This window comes from Solanum stenotomum, chromosome 12 (genome assembly GCF_019186545.1).
Source record: "Solanum stenotomum isolate F172 chromosome 12, ASM1918654v1, whole genome shotgun sequence".
Classification (NCBI taxonomy): domain Eukaryota; kingdom Viridiplantae; phylum Streptophyta; class Magnoliopsida; order Solanales; family Solanaceae; genus Solanum; species Solanum stenotomum.
The window spans coordinates 48,453,651-48,474,900 of NC_064293.1; the positions used below are offsets into that span (position 1 = coordinate 48,453,651).

The window sequence follows — 21,250 nt, forward strand, 5'->3', positions numbered from 1 at the left end:
CCACTTGCCAACTTGACAAGTCAAATCCAGTAAAGCTGAAAGATAACCCAATCATAAATATTGGGTACAATCTTTTAAGCTCAGTAAACAGGGTCATGACTCGTGTGCACTCTCAAGGGAGGAGCCTACATAACCTTAACGGAGTATAAATAATTTTCTTGACACAGGAGATCTCCAAGTTAGACCCATACGCAATGAAATTCAATGTGGCTTGGTCAGGGGAATTCTATATACATTTTGTTGGACATCAATTAGCACCAATCAGATAATAACGTGACACAATTATTGTAAAATAAAAATAGATAGATACAATTGATACTACAATGGTGATTGTACCCAGGAAAAATGGTTCATGCGGGAGAAGAATATGGTGCCTGAAGCAGATCTTTTTGAATCAGGGGAAATAACTCAGACTTTGGACTCGATGAAATATGTAGATGAAACAGCAAAGCCCTCTACATCGTAAGTGCGAATAAGTCTTTGTCTCTTGCCAGGAGATTCAAGCCAACAAAACTCAACATGAAATGCTGTGGATTCTTGCACATTCTTGGCCACATCAGATGGGTACCCCATGTAAATGCCCCCAGGCAACAGAGTAAGCTGGAAACCACCGTCGAAAGTCACTAGGTTTTTGGACATGGTACCGGTCCAATGTACATTCGTTGTAATATTAGTAGCACCAGAAGTAGACGTGATATCCTTGATTTAAGAAGGAAATTATATTAGCAACCAAAAGCTAAGACCAAAGATATTCATTTCAGCGCCTGAAATAAATAAAGCAAAATGAGAAATCACAACTTTCCCCACCCTCCCATCTTTTTTTGATAATTAACTTGGGACACCAACAAGAGAGAAACAATTTTTGCTAAAGGGTTGAAAAACAAAAAAAGAGAGTTGAGAACCGTTCTAATTTAGTGTTAATTATCCTCCTTCAGGAAAAACAACAAATTGAATCTCCATATCTGAGTTAAGCTTATGGTGACAACTCCATTCTACCAATGCATTTGTGTTTCATATAGAGCAGAGGATCCATCCAGACGGCAAATTCATCATATCATTGAACTATTTCAAATTCATTTCTCAAAGTAGTTGCATGAAAGAGAGATTCCATTTACTATCCAAGTGTAACTGGGCAGGTGACCCTTTCGTGGATACTAGTAGTTCACCATTACTTAACGATCGGATACAAGGAACTGATTGCAAGGAGCTAACAAACCTGAACTAGCTGGCCGTCCTTGTCAAATTCAAGAACAGCAGTTGTATTTGCTTCACTAATTGTTGCTCCATAAACACCAGTACGTGTTGTTCGCGAATGACCTTTCCAAGTTCCAAGATGAGGCAGAATTCTTTCAGTATCCTCCTACAAGATGACCAGGAATGCATAAGAACAATCATTTGGTTCTGGTAACTAACATGTTGAATCAAACTATGTTTAGGTAGTCCAAACGAAGAATAGAAGGGCAACCCTTCCCCTTTCAAGTCAAAATTACCTTGAAATTGTCAAAGGAAGGAGGAATGGCCTCTCCATTACCTCTTTCTTCAAGGAAAACTAAAATCATTTCCAGTATTCCTTTCGGGTCCATTATATGAAACGCTCTCACTCGCCTATCTTTCTCCAGTGAATAAAGACAATTTTCACATACAATAGAAGGCCGTTTAGAGGGAAGCTTCAGATTTCTGTGAAAGAAAAGAAGGAATTATAGAATGATATTAACACATTCAAAGCCAGGAGCCAAAAGATAAAGCTAATAAAAAAATATGAATCAGTCCTTCATGAGAAAAGATCCCGTGCAATGTACATAACCTTTGCAATTGGTTATTAGAAGACGGTCTATAATTTCTAATATGAAAGTCAGAAGCAATAATATGCCAGCTAATTGATCTGATGAAGCTTATGAGATGTCCAAGATCCACCAATATTTATTTGCTAGTAGGAAAGATCTACTAATGAATGCTTAATTGTATGAGATTCTTTTACATAGTTGATATCTTTTAAGTTGGGAACTAATTACTGCTATGATGAGAGGATTATTTACATATTGATCGTCTTATTTGCCTTTTGGAGTTTGTTTAACTCAAATTCTTAGGCATTGGCCTTTTTGGTTTGTTTTAGTACAAGGTGAAAACTGAATATGTTTGAAAACATCAGTGATAAGCACACAGACCAGAACACAACAGAGCCAAGGCAAAAAGTGAGAAACAGCAACATTAAGGTCATACTGGGTAGCATTTCCAAAATAAAGCTAGCAGCAAAATATATGCATAATTTCAACCTTTGATCTCATCAGAACTGATATTTTAACTTATCGATTGAGTCATCTCCACGTAAGAAACATTTACCTTGGTGATTCTTCTCCGATATCATCTTCACCTAGCACTCCCTGTCTTAACACAGTCTCCAACATGCCAGCAGTCTGATATCTTAGTGCGTATGCCTTCTCCTTGGGGAAGAAGCCAATCTGCAAACTACTTTTAGTGGTACCTCAAATGCAATAAAATCTGAAAAGAAAAAGAAACTGCAGATAACAATCTTAATTAAGTATGACCAGTTGTGGATATAAGTTAGTTCTCTGTCTTAGTGAAGCTCACCTGTTGATATTTGTCCACGGTAAACATGTTGGTCTCTTTGATTTTGTACTCAAACCACTCTGACTCACAATCATCGCCAGAAAATGAAGTGGTAGATGGAGGTTGTTTGATGTATAACCTAAAATTTTGAAGCCGATTAGTCCACTTGTTTCCCAGACCACAAAGTGAACACATATTACAGTACCCAAAGTTAATGAAGAAACCCTATACATTAGTGTCCACTGTTAACTAATTTTATGCGGATAAAAAGGCATCAGAGAGGCATGTGTGAATTTGGCCTCCTTAATTGTTGCTCCAAATTTACTGTATTTAAACCAGTGGAAGAATTTGAGCTTTGGGCTGACAAAATCTACTTGCACTTAAAGATATGCATGCCACTAAATGGAAAATTTCTCAAAATTCACAAACAAGAAAAAGAGAAATTCACCTGGATTTCTATATACTCCCTAAAGTTCACCTACATACGATTAAACTATAACCAAATAACATGAAGTGCAAACATTGAAATTTCCGTGGTATTCTCCTCAATTCTAATGGTTTAACTTTACCTTAATCTCAAAGAGTTTTTTTAACTTCAGATGACTAACAACTGCCTTTAGTTTTATTTAAATGCTAATTACATAAGTACTAGTAATTTCATAATTACAAAAGAACTAGACTGGATTATTCTCAAAGTTAGAATGTATATACTTACATACTTTACACATATTAGTCACGGAAGAAGCTACAAAATTGTTAAGGACTGTTAATCCAAGTCCCAATGCAGTTCTTATAGCAATCACATTCTAATTTTCATCAGAAACTAGCAAGGTTAAGACACATTGTTTGTTACAAGTAGCTCGCTAACTACCAACAGGGAAGAATCAAATTATAGGAACTCACGTTTGTAATAAACTCATCAGTTCACCTTCACCATAAGATCCCACAGCAAGCTTCGTTGTAATTTTATGCATCAAATTGCCATGACCATCAAATTGCTGCAAAATAAATCAAGCAGATGAAGAAATCAAATCCAATGCACCTTTCCAGCTCAAACTGTTCATGATTGCATACGAATATTAACCAAAAATTCAAAAGTCATACAAATGCATGTATTCAAATTTTAAAAGATATACACATATATATAGACTATGCATCCACTGAAAGAGAGAAAGAGGAAAGGAGTTGACACTGACATGGAAAGAGCCGGTCCAGTTGCCCAAATTGAGGCGAATGAAACTGTCAAGAGCGTCGATACTTATAGGTAGTTCGATTGTATTCCGATCACCTTGGACCACCGTGCCATTTGTACCGGAGCATGACGGTGATTTCCTAGACTGGTACTTGGGAGTCCGGAATGGAAAATTTTGGGGTATAAAGAGTTTCTCGTTCCATGAACTTAGATTAATCTTTCGTGTATTGGAGGAAGCGAGTGAAGTAGGAGGCACAAAAATGGCTGACATAGCCGTTGCCATGACGGAGGGAATTCGGACGTTTCTTCCTGCTAGTACTCACCATAGATGAATAATCTTATCCGATAATCTAGGAAATTTGCTCCTCAGCTTTAGTGACCCGACCCGACCCCGAAAGAAGAAAAAAAGACCCTTCCCGTAACGCACACATCAAATAAATAAGAGATAAAATATCAAAAATACATCTAAATTATCTTCTTCTTTTTTTAATTTCATATCTAAACTATGAGTCTCAAAAAAAAATATATAGTTTAAATGTGTTTTGCCACTTATCACAATAAATAATATGATTAAAAAAATTAAAAATAAGAAATTTATAATATTTATTCTCAAGATATTTTCTTATGCTTTTCTTTTCTTTTTTTGTTTCATAGATGAGGCATGTTTAACCAACTTCTCATATGAGAAATATTCGTGAGTCTTTTTTTTGTTGTTAAAGTAAAAATAGTACTCCTTCTGTTTCAATTTATGTGACACTATACGTTTTTCGAGAATCAAACAGTTTAATTTTGACCGGACATTTGTGTATGAAATCTTCAATTTTTTTTGAAATGAAATTTATATATTTGTAAACTACATATAAAGTACTATAAGTCACAATAATTAATAATTCAAAATGTTAAAAGGATCTATGAAAAACTTACTGTCAAAAATAGATTTATTTGAATTTCAAAATGCGAAAAGTGTCACATAAAATGTGACGGTGGGAGTAACTCTATGATTTTGTGACTCCATTCCTCTAAACTATCGTTAAGTGCTTAATGATCCACATTAAAAAATATATATATTTTATAAAANTTTGCATATGAAATCTTTAATTTTTTTGAAATGAAATTTATATATTTATAAACTACATATAAAGTAATATAAGTCACAATAATTAATAATTCAAAATGTTAAAAGGATCTATGAAAAACTTACTGTCAAAAATAGACTTGTTTGAATTTCAAAATGCGAAAAGTGTCTCATAAAATGTGACGGAGGGAGTAACTCTATGATTTTGTGACTCCATTCCTCTAAACTATCGTTAAGTGCTTAATGATCCACGTTAAAAAAAATATATATATATTTTATAAAATATTTCTTGGAGAAAAAGAATAAATAGAGTTGTCTTCCCCTACAAGAAACCAAATTCTTAACCTGTTCATCAAATAACAAGAACTTTACTTCAGCACGACAATAGAGAACTCCAGATTTAGAATTGTTCATAAGAAATTCAGCAAAAATGATGAGTTTCTACAAAGGAAGTTCTCTCAACGCCATGAAAATCATTAGAAAATCAATGCAGTTTAGCAAAAACCTCTCAACTTCTTCTCAACTATTCGGCAAACATATAATCCCTTCACGTATCTCCTCCGTATGCAACTTCAGCACCAATTACAAAATCAAGCCACCCAAAAATTTGGGCATTCACTTTGTTCCTCAACAACACGCCTACGTAGTTGAACGTCTTGGTAAGTATACTACAACACTGAATCCAGGACTCAATTATTTGATTCCATTTATCGATAAGATCCAATATGTACATTCCTTAAAGGAACAAGCAATTCTAATTTCAAGACAAACTGGGATTACCAAAGACAATGTGCCAATTGAAATGGATGGTGTGCTTTATATAAGAATTATTGATCCTGTTTTAGCCTCATATGGAACAGAGGACCCTATTTACGCTGTAGTCCAGTTAGCACAAACTACTATGCGTAGTGAGCTTGGGAAAATTACACTTGATAAGACTTTTGAAGAGCGAGTTGAATTGAATAGATGCATACTTAATGCGATTAACGATTGGCCTTTACGTACTGATTGGGGATTAGAGTGTTTAAGGTATGAGATCAAGGATATAACACCACCAGAAGGTGTAAGAGTGGCTATGGAATTACAAGCTGAAGCAGAGCGTAAGAAAAGGGCGAAAGTCCTGATTTCTGAAGGGCAAAGACAAGCTGATGTAAATGTAGCAGATGGGAGGAAAATGGCTGTGATTTTGGAGTCTGAGGCTGCTAAAAAAGACCAAGTGAATAGAGCTAAGGGAAAAGCTGATGCTATTTTATCTAATGCTCAAGCAACTGCGCATGCAATTACTGAGGTATCAAGAGCAATTCTTGAAGATGGAGGTTCTGATGCTACTAGTTTGAGGGTTGCTGAGCAGTATGTTGAAGTGCTTGAGAAGATAAACAAGATGGGGACCGTTACATTGCTTCCTCAAGATTCTAGTGATGCTGCTAGCCTAATTTCTCAAGCAATTGCTATACACAGCAAACTTTCTACCAGTAAGTAGTAGCAGCAGCAGAAGAAGTACTATTGATTTCTTAAAGAGTTAGTAGTATGAAAGCTTAGTATTTCGACGTAATTTAGTAGTAGTTCTAGTTTGCAGACGTAATTTTATATCTGACAAGTATCTTATTAGCTTTGAATTATAGAAGCATTGTTATTTGCTAATGGTTGGTGCATCAGTAAAGATGTTTGTAGGTACCATTCCAGTTACTGTGTGCCTCTTTCTGAATGAAAACAGAGTAGTTTTTCTATCTTCTCTGTTCTTCTGTATGATTTGAAAGATGTTTGGCAACCAATTGGTCAAGTTGGGTAACCTGCGTATGAGGGACAGTAATGGCGGAACCAGGAATTCTAATAAATTCAAAAAGTACAATAGAATGCAACATTTAGCATTACTCAGGGAGAATTCAATATTGAACCAAAACGAGAAATACTCCTAAACATACAAAGTTGCTTGCCTAATAAACTTTGAAATAGAAACAATTTCCCAAACTCAAAATTAAGATAAACCTAGATATGTATATGTTGTTTGTGTGAAAGAAATATAAATCCATAAAGATTAAATCCTAGATCAGAATGCACTGGAGTCATGACTGCGTAGCTTAAGCAAACAAGAACGTCCACACAAGAGTACTGCTAATCGCGAAAACTGGTGTAATCAAATGTTTGACAATTTGGGGTGGAGAAGCATTAGTTTTATCTGATGAAGAAGGTGCAGGAGAAGCTGGCAAAGGTTCTTCAACATTTATAGCTAATTTCATTCCATGGAAGCAGTATCCTCCACTGCTGATAAAGTAATAAGGTCTTGCTTGAGTTAGATGAAAAACATCTCTCCCACCCCTTGTAATGTTTGATATAAAATCGCGATCAATACACTGCTCATAGTTCGTCTGGTTCACCTCCAGTACGTTGTAATAGTGCTTGTCAAACACAAAATCTGAAACGAAACCACAAGTGAGGTTCAGCAACCATTTAATTAGTTCTCAGAAAATCATGCAAGTTTTATTTAAATTGCACCGATTATGTTTCACTTTCAATAGACATAAGACAAAACAAAATCATATTAGTATGAGATATAAAGGTGAAGGAGTCTCACAAAGCCAATCGCCAAGGTAAAAATGTTGATGAGAAGCCCAATCAGTATAGTTAACATTTTGGTCCCAGCCATGCTTGCCGCCCACCTTGTCAAGTTCACTGGTTGCACACTTGATCAATCCTAACAGCATCATCAACCTTATCATTATCAGTAGATCAAACCTCATTGGCACAAATAAGGATATTTTTCTCAAGTTGAAATTTGCTTAAGAAAATGTATTAGCCACACAATTGCTACAAATTCAAAGGAAATTTTATTGTTTTTGGTATTTAACAGTGATTGATAAGCATATATATGGTGCATTTTGACAGTGAGGATACAGCCATATATATACAGGGAGGAATCATCGGGGTAAGTCTGCGTGAATCCTCACGCATACCAAATGAGCAATGAAATAAATGGCAAAAAAGTGACTAATTATGTACCTTTTTTTACTATTCGTCGATTTAGGACTTTGATGCATTTTTCTCGAGGTATTGGCTAAAATCATCCCTCAACTATGACTCAAATCTAATGTACATCCTTATATTATCTAAGTGAGCATAAAACATCCTTATACTATCTAAAAAATAACAAGAATCATCCTTCAATCTATTTTTGTTAAGAAACTAGTTGAACCAATAAAAAAAACTAATTTGGTCATGTTTTGCCACGACGAGAACTCAAAGTTACCTAAAAAGAATAAGGATAAAGATAGGAAATGAATCCTTCATTATCTGAATTTAAATTTTGTGTGTTGTTAGTTCATATGTTTTTTGCATCATCAAGTAAATTGACTTGCAACAATACATAAGTTTTGAAATATTTATATAGTAGGTTCCGATGATTAGAAAGATTATGTAAAAAAAATCATTTTAAAATATTACGTCCAACTATTTAGAGGTTTTCTTTAATAAAATATTTAGGGCATATGTACTATATATACAATGCAATTCGCATTTTATACAATGTACAGAAATGCTGGAAATTTAGTGAAATTACGTAGGCGTTTAGTTATAAAAATAAAAAAAGGGAAAATGCATAAGTACCCCCTCAGCCTATGCCTGAAATCCCTGAGACACACCTAACATTTACTAAGGTCCTATTACCCCTCCCCCCCTCCCAAACTTATTTTATATATAATTTTCTACCCCTTTTCGGCCTACGTGGCACTATCTTGTGGGCCCAACACTTGTTGACAATTTTTTCAAGGATAGTGCCACGGAGGCCAAAAAAGGGTAGAAAATTATATATAAAATAAGTTCGAGGGGGTAATAGGACCTTAGTAAAGGTTAGGTATGTCTTCAGGATTTTGGGCATAGGCTAGGGGGGTACTTATGCATTTTCCCAAATAAAAAAATAATTATTGTATTCGAAAATTTTGAAATTGGAGTAGTATTTGACCATATTTTTACAAAGAATTTAGAATTTCAATATATTTTGTCTGAATATGATTTAAACCCTCAATTTCTAAAAATTAAAAAAAAATTACTTAACTTGACTAGCTTAACCATGTGTACATATATTCATTCGACTTGACACATTTTTTGTTGGTAGCGTGAGTTTCTTAAAAAAAAATAGACAGAAGGATGAATCTTGCAACGTTTTGAATAGTTCAAGGATATTTTTTGTTCACTTATATAACACAAGGATGTACTTTAAGTTTAGGTCATACTTCAGGGATGATTTTAGCCAAAAACTCCATTTTTCTCCTTTGATGTGTGCCCCAAACTCCTGATTTGTTTCGAGTATCATGTCAAATGAGCAGGTTAAGTTGAATTTGAATAAATCGGATGAACTAGGCTAATAAATAGGTAGATCATTATTGATTGGGCTAAAATTGGCTAAATTGCGCGGACTCTTCACTTTCGATGCCACATCCATATCGAATTCTCCAAAAATAAACTACTTTTAGCGAATCCGACATGCACCCCTTGATATTTTTGAAGAGTCCGAGGAAAATTGGTTAATAAATGGGTCGTAATTTAAGTAGTCTAATGTTTAGTAAGTAAGTTTTAATTTATTTGTTTGTTTTTTCTATGATTTATTCAAGTGCCTACGATTTTGTTTTTTTTATCATGGTTATGTCACATGTTAAATAGAAAAAATAATCGTTTTAAATATTTTAATAAGATTTTTTATGAATTAATTTTGAGCTACATATTAATCCAGATTTTTAATGGGTTGAATTGGGCAAATCACAATGAGCTAAAGTAATATATAAACATGTCATAAATGAAACCACGTTGGCAAAATCACATTTTTATAAGCTAACTTAAGCTTTCCTAATTTCATGTTACTGCAAAATAGAATGCTTCTAACCTTCAGAGCTAGGGGTGAGCTTAGAGATGTCAAATACTCTCCGTCTCTAATTACTTGTCCATTTTTTTTATTTTGCACACCTATTAAGAAAACAATTATTGATATAGTGAGTTTACCATTTTACCCTTATTAATTATGAAGTGGAGGAATTAAAAATTTAAGATTTCCAAGAAGTCTACCTTTTTCAAAGTAATTAATTGAGGGTATAATAGGTAAAAAAAAACTTTGTCTTTTCTTGATTTGTCAAAATTGATAAGTAATTAGAGACAGAGGGAGTAGATGGGTTGAGAATTGAGATGGTTTTGAGAAGACAAAATGGAAGTTAATAAATATGCAATGTTTTGTCTCATTCAAAAGTTACTTGGGTTGAAATGAATTTGGCTAACATAAGGAAAAATGTGGGTCAAGAATTCTTACTTCAACGGGTCGTTGGTACGAGGAATAAAAGATAATATCCTGAAATAAAAATTGAGTCAATCTCATGTCTAATTTGAGGTATTAGCTAATTTCAAAGTTATATTATTCTACGGGGAAGAACTTATCCTCACCGGGTATTTATACCAAGCCAATGCAATTCCCATTATTACGTGATTTAATGAAGTAAAACACATGTCAATTAATTATGGTTAAGTAAAATGAACTATAAATTTAAACACATGGCATGCATGTATTGACTTGGTGTAAACACCCGATGCGAGTAAGTTTTACCCTACAATTTGTACTAAAATTGTGGGATTACTATCTCATATTAAATGCGGAATAAAATAATTTATTGAGATATTTTTATTTATTTCATCCTATATACCAAACTATCCTTTAGTGTAATTATTGTCTATGTAATTTCATTTTTTTTCTTTTCACATAATTAACAGAGCGTAAAAACAAGACTATTAATATTCTTTTAATTTGTCTCAATTTATGTGACACGTTTTCCTTTGTACAAGATGCCTAAATTCATTTTTTAGATAAAAGACATGGCTATTAGCATAGAAGAGACAAATATTAATGCCTCTTCCATATGAATGTAGATATTGTATAGAGAGCGCCTGAAATTTCTCACATATTTTGAACACCATAAAATTAGTAATTTCTTTTACCCTCTCAATTTAATCATCATGCTTTGCTTTCGACAGTTAAATTATAGTAATTTTGATCAATATTTTAAAAATATTTTTTTATTTTATTAATATGAAGAAAAAAAAGTTATAATTTATAATTTTTCATCCAATTTAATTTAATTTTAAAATATTATGTCAATATACTCAAATTTACCTTTGAGTACAATTTAAACGCTCAAATGGGCTTCGTTCATCCTGAGCCCCATTTATCCAAGCAGTGTCCATAAACATAATTGCAAGTTATTGTGCGTGCTTTTTATTTGATGAAATTTTCTAGACCAAAGTATTCTTAATTATGATTTAATTTTTCAAAGGTAAAAGTTTAGAAAACTTTTTTTATTTGATATAAATTGTGTAGTATCTAATTCACAAGGCATAAATTAAAGAACTTTTACCTTATCCGACAAAAGTTCATAGAACTAAGAGACATAATTTTGTGGATTGAAATTGAATTTATGTCTGACAAGGCATAACTTGTATCTTGCAAATTTTACCGTGCTGTTTTTTGTCTCGTAAGGACATAAGTTGTGGATTATGAACTTCTTAAGGCACACTATTTGAAATTGAGCTTATGTCTTGTAAGATATAACTTGTGCCTTCAGATTATTTTTAATGTTGAGGCTATTTTTTTACTACTTAAATTATTGAATAATAAAAATTAAAGATCATCTCAAAATAGAGGTATTCGTGTGAATATTCCTAATTTAGTCCTTCAAATGAATTGCTCTTTAATTTTTATTCTATAAATGGATTGGTCTTTAATTTTTGTCCTACAAATAAGTTGGTCTTTATTTTTTTTGTCTTTTAGTCATCAAACTTACATCTGGTGAAAAATAAGTTCTTTAAAAATTAAAATAACACAACTTTTAAAATATTATGATATAAAAATATAAACGTATGTCATGTGAAAAAATATTTATTACTAGAGATAAAATTCAAAAACAAGCACAAAAAGGGACAAAAGTGCAAAATGCCCGTCCAGAAATGCATTCAATTCATTGGAATTACAGAACTAGGTCCAGAAGAAACTAGAATCCGATTGACAGAGCCTCTTACGTTAGTTACAGAAACGGGTGCAAAAAGTTCTTCAAAATTTCAAATAACTCTTTCTTTGAGCATTTGATCATAGTTTATTGTGATTTTTTTTAAATTACAAAAATCACATACTTTTAAAGCAAAATTACAATATATCCCTTAAAAGTTTATAATTACAGAAATCTTTCAAAACGGATTCAATAATATAAACGCTGATACATTAATTTGATGAACTTAATCGTTAAGTAAGATATATTACATTTTATACATGATACACTAATCTGATGTACATTTTATACATGATACATTATCTGATGCGCGAGATACACTAATCTGATGCGCGAAAATGAGGGATTTTGGAGATTTGTAAAACTTATAGGGGATAATGGTAATAAGTAAACTAAAATGTGAGATTTCTGCAATTTTTCCTTTTTTAAAAAAAGTATCTTTTATTTTTAAAATAAAAAATTATATTTGAAAATCAAAGTAGTTTTAGGCTACAAACACAAATTAGAGTGTTTTTTTTTTTAAAAAATGTGAGTAATTTAGAGTAAAAATAGTGAAAACTATTTTGTTGTTTTTGTAATTCTTGAAAAGAAAAGTTCTTTTAGAAGTTCAACTCTGCAAAAAAGTGAAAACATCTCATGGCCAAATACTCGCCCATTTTTCGTTTGGAAACCAAAAAAAAATCAGATCACTGCAAATGTGTGTTGGCAAAATTATTGGCGTTGGGTAGGAAACCAAAAGAAGTTGGAAAAATATTGAAAAGGTTCCTCAAAAAATCAAACAAACGCACTGAACAAGAAAATGGCACAAAACAATATTTTATTCCTATCTACTTTTCTTCAACCCCAACGATATATTATACATTACATTATTGGAAACCAGCTGTTAATTAACTTGTGAGAACAGAATCAAAAGTCACATGGCAAGGGCCCACCATTCCCTTGCCAGGTACTAGTATTTGAACCCATTGAAATAACACACGCAACTTATTTTCCTCTTTTATATTAATATAACCTAAAATGATCACAATCTATCATGTGAGCTCTTTAATATGAAGACAAACTTTTCATAACTAATTTGCACTGGAGTGGACCTGGACCACAATCTAAATTTAGATGACTCCAAATTCAAATCGAGACAGCTAATTACAACAAAATAATGATAATTAAGAGAGGTATAACAAATGAAAAGAGTAACATGAAAGGTCTCCGTCATCCACGCGATCAATTTCTCCAATGAAACAATTGTAAACTTGTTTAGGTAACAACATAAATAAACAAATTTTCAAATCAACCCCCCACACCAATTTGATCTGAAATAAAAAATTGATTTTCAGGTCAAATGATGATGGCACTTAGTGGGAAAAAAAAAAGATGTAACTTTCAAGAAAAAAGAAAATACGAGCACACAAAAAAAAATAAAAATCTAAACACTTTCTTGACACTTGGTTTAACTAATTATCTGAAGCATCCAGCATTTATGGTTCAATTAACCATCCTACCAGAGCAGAAGAAATGCATCCCACGCAGCAGCAGTTGCAAAAAGAGCTGGTATCATTATCTGTCCTTTAAATGAGTTGAGCAAATTTGTTGAACTGCTGCGTACTGGAGCAGCTTTTGGTGGTGGAGGTGCCTTTTCAACATGAATAGCCACTTTCATGCCTCCATAGCAGTATCCTTTGCCACTAGCGAAATAGTAGGTTTTAGTCACATTAAGCGGAACAACGTCCCTTCCTGCTCCAGTGGTCCAATTGTGGAGAGGATGATCAGTATTGCAGCTCTCGTAGTCGGTCTTGTTTAACTCAAGCACATTCATCTGGTTCCTGTCATACACAAAAACTGGGATGGGAGAGGAAGAGTTACTAAACAGCGACAAATAACTAAAGATATCTTAATATGTCTTGTAATGTGTCTTTAAGTTATTGCGAGGCAAGATAAGCATAGCAATCAGCAAACACTACAAATGTATATGCACAAGTACACACTTATACATCATTGAGCCGTTCGAAAAATGATAAAATATTTCTTCACTAGATTACACATTATGCAGCAAACTAGATTAGAGAAATTAGCAACGCTTGTCCAGCATTTGCTGGAACCAATACTGTGACAACTGACAAACATATTTGTCCCTACAAAACAACTGGATGATTCTGGACATGATCAGCCAGGAGGGTGACATCTTAGCATGTGGCTGGAATTGTTGTCTTATCCAATGTTTTATTTCTCTTTTGATTAGCTATAATGTCCTACCAAATCCATTTTTACAAGTATTTAATTGTTGCAAATTGGCTTAAAGATTAGAATATCAGACAAAAGTGGTTACTTGAACATCAGATCCAAACAAAAACACTTGAGAGTAAAGACAGAATTTTACAGTCACAAAGAAAAAAATTGGATTTACCTTCTAATAACAAGAAGCTCAAAACAATTTCTTTAATCAATGGCTCACATAACAGCTAATCTGTCTGTGCTAATGCAATTTAAGAAATGGAAAAAAAAAACAAGTTTGAGATCCATGGCGAAGTTACTTAGCCATCTCTACAGTAACACAAAACTGAGGACAGAGAAGATCATGAATAGAGCAGGAATTTGGTGATATCACAACTTTTTTTCTTCTTAATGAGTAATAAAGGAATATTCTTGATGTAAAAACAAACAGCATAAAGGAAATACTGGGGGCAAATGTACATCCAAAAGAGAACGTTACGATGTGTGAAGAATGGTGATATTACAACTGTCGCTTCTTGATGTAAACCACCATAGAGGAAATGCTGGGGGCAAATGTACATCCAAAAGAGAACATTACAACGTGTGAAGAATGGTGATGATATCGCAACTATAGCACTAAAATGACAAGTAATTCAAGATGACGCTTTCATTCATTGCAAAACAGTAGAATATGTGTGCGATTTAGATCTAAGTAAACCCCAAAAAAAGGAAAGGGCAACATTAAATTTCAAACGAAACACCATTGCCTTTATGAAGAAGCTGCCTTTTCCAGAGCTCAAAGCAGTCATAAAAAGGAAAAACTTCAAACTTTCATCACCGAAAATGCCCAGCTGGAAACTCTATAATTCAAATTAGGTATAAACAGAGTAAATGACATTCTAAATGCAAGCTAAAAACATAGATCTGAACGACACAGAAGATTTCTAATTTTAGAAAATAATTCACTCCTTCACAGAAAAAAAGGCAATTTACACCAGACCTTCACTATCTAGCAAACGTCAAGTCAATCAAAGCTTCAGAAAGTTACTCTTACTAATTAGCACTGGAAAAGGCAGAGCTCCAATTATAGAAAGCAGCAAGCAAATAAATGAAACCCAGTAAACCACAGAGCTTAAACAGAAAACTCAGGCTCCAAGCTCCAATTGTAGAAACAAAATTATACTCATATTTATACTAAACCCCGGGTATATTTAAGATCCGGACTAATTTCTAATTAAGGAGACATTAGTCGAAGGCTAGAAGCAAGCTAAGAACAGTAGAAAATCTTAAGAATGAGCTGAAAGAAGAGTAGATCTAGAGCTTACAGAGCCAGTCTCCGTTGTAGAAATGTTTGTCCTTAGCCCAATTGGTGTAATTGACACTGTTAGTCCAACCAAATTTCGATCCCACAATGTACCGAACCGAGTACACTTGAGGCAGCATAACGAGCAAGGCGCATGTTAGCACCACCGCCCTTGTCGGCCAACCAAAGTTCCTCCTTCTCACCACCTCCATTGCTACAGTAATATACTAGAGTTCTTAGCTAAAAGCTCTTCTTTCCAGATGCATGTGGAGTTGTGGACTACCTTATTTATAGTTGAAACTTTACTCACCTGTAATTTATCTTTTACTAACTTTTGCGGGCATTTAGGCAAAGTTGATTTTGTCATATTTAGTTTCGAACTCGAAAATTTTGATTAAAGATAAATAACTTATTCATTGCACTAAGTCCATCAAGAAATAATTTATCTTTTTTTAACTATTTTAGAAATTACCTTCTTTTTATCTTCCTATAATAATAATAATAATAACAGAACATGATATTTTTTAATTAATAAAGTGGAGTAACGCATATATTAAGCTAAAAGCAATGTCAAAACTTAACAGCTCATTTATCACATAGGATACGCCTACCCTCAACTGCATGTGATCCATTACTACCACCTTTTAATCAAATTTTGAACTCAACTCATTAACGGTGCAAGATACATTAGTTAAGTGAATTATACGCGTTAAGTATTATGTACGTTATTCAATTATTAATTTACAATATAACATATTTAAAACATATTTAAATTATAAATCATATCCACAATAAAATTAAAATAAATAATATATAAATAACTAAATTTTGAACTAATCTCTATAAATAACTCTAATCAATAACAAAATGTCTGAGATAGCTTGTTGCAATCAGTAAGTTTAGATCAAACTTGTAAGTTTCTCAAACCACCTATAGATGAAATTAAATTGTATTTCATGACAAAAAATTTTATTGAACAATATTAGTATAGTCTAACTTGTTAGGATCATATTTGTTAAAACAACCGACACAATTTTACTGTTGAGATTATGAATTGCTGACTTTTTATGTTTTAGAAACATGATAATCAGTACAAGAAAGTTTATGCGTTGAAAAAATGGAACACAGCAGACAAAAATGCCAAATTTTGCATTTTTTTCATTTAAAATGAAAAAAAATCAAGAATTTCACAATAAAACTTAGGTCCAGCTAGGCATTTCTGGTCTGAGATTTACGGCTTACATTTGCAACCACAATTTTATTTTATTTTTTCAGATTTGATATGGTATACAACGCAATTGAACTTGAAAAAAAAAATTCAAAGAATGACGGATTCGATGCACATGAACATCAAATATAAATATTAGAAATAGTATATACTAAGAAGATAATGTTTCAAACTTTTCTCAGATGAAAACAAAAATAAATACTTCTATAGAAGTTTGTGTGTTTCTTTGTATGTTTCTAGTAAGAGAATCGATTGTGACCTATGAGGAGTGGTGGCAACTGAGCGGGTTGGGTCAAATTTGGGCGGGTTGAAAATGGGTCAACATAAAATGGGTAATAATTCAACCTGCTCATATTTGATATGGGTAAAAATGGATTGGGTAAAATACTAGTTTACCCATATTTTCATGAGTAAATAGTTCTCTACATAAGAATTCAACATGGAGAAAATATTTTAGTCTTTTTTTAGATGAAATATGTTAAAAATGTTTCATTTAGATTTATTGTATCATAAAAGTAAAAAAAAAAAATCCTATAACTTTTCAATATAAAATAAATTTATGTTTTCCTGGAAAACAAGTAGATTTTTTATTTATTTTCTCATGTTTGGTTGGTGAGTAGAAAATGTTTTTCGGAAAAGATTTGTAGTGTTTGGTTTATGAATGAAAAATATTTTTGAGAAATATCTTTTATTTTTACTAGAGTAGAAAATAATTTTTGANGATTTGCTTATTTTACACTATTATTTATTATCCAATATAAAATTAAATAAATAAATAAAATATAATTAAAATTAACAAAAGAAATGTACATTTAAAATAGATATTTTTGGAGGGCCAAAGACTTCGCATTTTCAATTATAGAGAAAAATAATTAGTTTTGATAGAAGAACATAAGAAGGAAGAGAAGTTACAATATATTTGGTAATATCATAAATTTTGAGTGAATAAAAGTTAGAAGCTTAACTCATTTGGCTAATCCATATTTTACCAATATTTTTATGGGTTGAATATGGGTATCAACCCATATTTTACCCATGTAAAAAGTCACTCACCCAAGCCATTAAATATGAGCTCATTTTGCCGGCACTACATATGAGGTATAAATGTTGTAAATGTTAGTTTTTTTTTAAAATGAATAATGTTAAATATTAGCTATTTTAAGTGTATATTTAATTTCACACATTTTTAGTCAAATTCCTAGCTCCACCTATGCATTCATTTCAAAGTTAAAAACAGATACAAGGACTAGTTTGATTTTAATATATATGATGTGTAAAAAGTAAATTTTTATTTACACACTTGGTAAGTGTTTGGCCACACACTAATCGCAAGATTACATATTTATTTATTATATATACTTATAAGTGTAATATGTTTATACCTAACATAATTTTTTGATGTCGATCGGGAGCACTTTTACTCGAACATTTTAGACAGGTAAATTCGGCTACATTTTTGTGGAACTAAATTTGACACTTGAGTAGATCAGAGCTAACGACGGATGGAAACTCTTACTGGCTTTTGGAGACTTATAAAGTCATCAACAAGAAAATAGCAATTCCTTCACTTTCTCTGGTAACAGTCAAAGAATATGAATCCTTAAACAAATCTGGTAAAGTACACACACTGAAAAAAAAGGCTGCACTGACAGACCAGATTATTACTCAAAATTATATCTCTTACACGGACTTAAAAAAAATCATAAATTACAACTGGTTATTAACATATTCTCAGGCGAAGAATCACATATTTATAGGCATCTGGTGGAACAATATAATATTGTGACTTCCATCGGATGTTAGTTTTTTTCCTAATCCAGTCTTATCAGAAGATGCTCAACTTGAACTTCCTTTGTCAATGGCATTGAACAAAAGTGGGATTGTGACTCTATTAAAGTTGTAATTCTATCTATATAAGATCAGTAACTTGACTGAATACAAGATCAGTCCATTGTTCTTTTTCTCTGGAAACTATTTTCTCACACTCCTTCAGTTATATTTTATTTGAGCTTATTGTATCTTAAGTTCTTCAGTGCTTGCCATGCTTTGTGACAGATGTTGGCTACTTGTGAATCACATTAAAGGTAACTTCTTTAACCAAAACATATAACTTCATGCACACACTTAGTTTAACTTCAATGAATGTTGCAAAATTTATGTGTGATGAAAATTTAAACAAAGATTGATTTTTTGAAGCTTGAGAATGAATGTTGCAGATCTAATCCCAGTTTTGAGTTTGGTCAGCACAGTTGTGTAGTAATTGGTAACCAATTTCAAGCATGACCTGCAAATTAAAAGCATGGTCGAAGACTCGAAACCAATGTCGTTATCAGAATAAAATAGGTGCCAATTCTTGCTTAGAATCAAGATATTTGCAATACAAGAGAGTAAGACATATCCATTCATGCATTGTTGACAAATGTGTTTTTATTCCATAACCTATCGCACATAAAATAAGACAGAGATTCTTGTATGAGTCAAGAAGATATTAACACTGAACAGTTAAATACCGTCAACCAAATGCTGCATCGATCAGTTATGTCAAGCTTATTTTTTCTTATGGGGATAACTGAGTGATACATAGTTATGCAGATTTTACTTTTTCTTATGCAGCAAACAAATGGCATACTGTTTATGCAGAGATTTATTTTTGCTAATGAGTCCAACCAAAGGATCCCTAAGAGAAATAATCGTTTAAAGTAAATGCATTATAAGGAATTTCATGAGAAACAAAGAATGGCCATAATGGACAATAGAAAGGACAGAATGGATCTGATCAATTATAGCAATTGTTGTGTTCACCACAATCGGAATAAACTTATTATCAACCTGTTCGAGAACTTTGGCACCCTCCAGGCAGTTTTTATCAATGGTATCAGGAACCGATGAATCACCGATAAAATGCAAGACGTCAGAAGTGACATTGAGTATAGAATCCTGATTCTTAAGATTCGCTGTTCCAGTACCAGTCTGCATCTCATATTGGAAAAAGTAAAAATTCATCTTAACAAAATAGAGAAGAAGTTCTAATAACATCTGAGATATAGCTAAGGTAAACAACTGTAATATCTGGAGGGAAGTCCCTCCATTTTCTCCCAGAAACTTCAGTTTTTGTTGGTGCATATTGTGAAAACTTGAGTAAAAAAAGCCAGGCATGACAATTCTGTTACAAAAATCAGAACATATGCAGATGGAATTTGAAAGACTATGTAGTGCAGGTGACTAAGAAATAGACATTGTAATCTCTAAGGCTTTCATGATTAATAAGAATGCAGTCTAAGATAATCTTGAGAAGTGGGAGAAAGAAATGCAGCTAATTGACTGAAACATGCACTAGAAACATTCAGCTCTTAATTCTTATTCAGGTCAGGAACAAATGACAGGAATGGTTTATCTTCTTTTGACTTCCCATCGTGTGTACTTGTGCACTCCCCTTGAGCTTGTAATTTGCTATTCCAGATGTTAACAAGTTTCATTTTCACACTTGGCCTGATGGAGAAACACCAGGTCGTGAGAGTTGCTAACATATTTGATTGAGATAATATCAGCAAGACACCTAACCCTCCGAAGAAATTTGATAACATTACCTTTCGACAGAGAATAAACTGTCACCACACTGTAATGTTCAACGAAGATAAATGCTAGAATCAAACAAAGTGTAGAAAAGATAACTTATCACATCCCTTTATCCATGCTTGTATACTTCCACTGTGTAAACATCAGGACCTGAGATGTATCCTGAAAGCTTGAATGAACAATTGCTTGCACTCAATTTGTTAAGGGAACTCAGATGAATCCCACCTGAGATGTATCCTGAAAGCATGAATGAACAATTGCTTGCACTCAATTTGTTAAGGGAACTCAGATGAATCCCAAACCCACTGGACAATAGTGGCAACGGAGCACCTGTGCAAAGCAGGTCATCCTCACTGCATGCAAATAAACAAAATCTAAAAAACCAGACAGGAAATATCCTTAAGTTAACTGGTGTATCAAATATGGACCTTTCAATATCAACAATTTTGAAGGAGACACTAGGATGCACAAGGGCGATTCAGCAGAAACTCTTTCAGAGAATGCAAGACCTTGTTTGGGCTTCCGGATTATATATGCAAACCAAAAGATCAATAAGATCAGAGTATAGCTTTAGAAGTGAAGTATGCAAATCAATTTTTTTTTACTTGTTTGTGTTTGAGGAAAACTAGAAAGTACTTGAAGTGCATTTGCTTCCTTCGAACTGGTGGTTGTAAAATACATCACAAACCCACCTGAAATGTCGTGCCAAGCAACAGTTCTTTAGCTTCACAGGCAACATGTTTGATAGAACATCCAAGGATGAAAACAAACCAACAGCCCTTAAGCTGTGATGATGATAAATGAAGTTGAATAGAGTTGGGTCAGGAATTGGAGCTACCCTTATCTTGGTGAGGCAAACCGTTAAGGCATCTCTGTTTTGCAATCGAGGTCTGCAGCCATGGCGTTTGCTTTGTCTCCTTTTGCCTGGTTTTACAACAAATCTGAGCCTTAGGAGAAAGAATTGGCCGAAAGACTCTTGATACGGCACATCTTATAGTACTCCACCGGGTTGATGCTCTTAACTGTCCCATTGACGATGTCCGATCAAATACCTAAATCAATTTTC

The 21,250-nt window shown here is 33.0% G+C and overlaps 4 protein-coding genes and 1 long non-coding RNA gene across 5 annotated transcripts; 1 reads left to right on the forward strand and 4 right to left on the reverse strand.

Annotated features, from left to right (window-relative positions):
• Positions 1-224: 224 nt before the first annotated feature.
• Positions 225-4,110, reverse strand: LOC125848943 (uncharacterized). The gene is made up of 7 exons (XM_049528914.1): positions 3,765-4,110; positions 3,472-3,566; positions 2,590-2,707; positions 2,341-2,459; positions 1,491-1,677; positions 1,217-1,360; positions 225-699 (listed from the first exon to the last, which is right to left on the reverse strand). The coding sequence occupies exons 1-7, from the start codon at positions 4,041-4,043 to the stop codon at positions 409-411; spliced, it is 1,233 nt and encodes a 410-aa protein (XP_049384871.1). The 5' UTR covers positions 4,044-4,110; the 3' UTR covers positions 225-408.
• Positions 4,111-5,265: 1,155 nt separating this feature from the next.
• LOC125847493 (uncharacterized) lies at positions 5,266-6,422 on the forward strand. The gene has a single exon (XM_049527101.1). The coding sequence runs from the start codon at positions 5,266-5,268 to the stop codon at positions 6,313-6,315; it is 1,050 nt and encodes a 349-aa protein (XP_049383058.1). The 3' UTR covers positions 6,316-6,422.
• Positions 6,423-6,717: 295 nt separating this feature from the next.
• LOC125848953 (lamin-like protein) lies at positions 6,718-7,615 on the reverse strand. The gene is made up of 2 exons (XM_049528924.1): positions 7,408-7,615; positions 6,718-7,248 (listed from the first exon to the last, which is right to left on the reverse strand). Exons 1-2 carry the CDS (start codon positions 7,571-7,573, stop codon positions 6,914-6,916), a joined length of 501 nt encoding a protein of 166 aa, XP_049384881.1. The 5' UTR covers positions 7,574-7,615; the 3' UTR covers positions 6,718-6,913.
• Positions 7,616-13,044: 5,429 nt separating this feature from the next.
• LOC125848952 (lamin-like protein) lies at positions 13,045-15,638 on the reverse strand. The gene is made up of 2 exons (XM_049528923.1): positions 15,403-15,638; positions 13,045-13,705 (listed from the first exon to the last, which is right to left on the reverse strand). The coding sequence occupies exons 1-2, from the start codon at positions 15,590-15,592 to the stop codon at positions 13,365-13,367; spliced, it is 531 nt and encodes a 176-aa protein (XP_049384880.1). The 5' UTR covers positions 15,593-15,638; the 3' UTR covers positions 13,045-13,364.
• Positions 15,639-19,838: 4,200 nt separating this feature from the next.
• On the reverse strand, positions 19,839-20,970 carry LOC125848961 (uncharacterized). Its single transcript, XR_007444569.1, has 3 exons — positions 20,790-20,970; positions 20,335-20,537; positions 19,839-20,097 (listed from the first exon to the last, which is right to left on the reverse strand). It is a non-coding gene; the product is annotated as an uncharacterized LOC125848961 (long non-coding RNA).
• Positions 20,971-21,250: the final 280 nt, after the last annotated feature.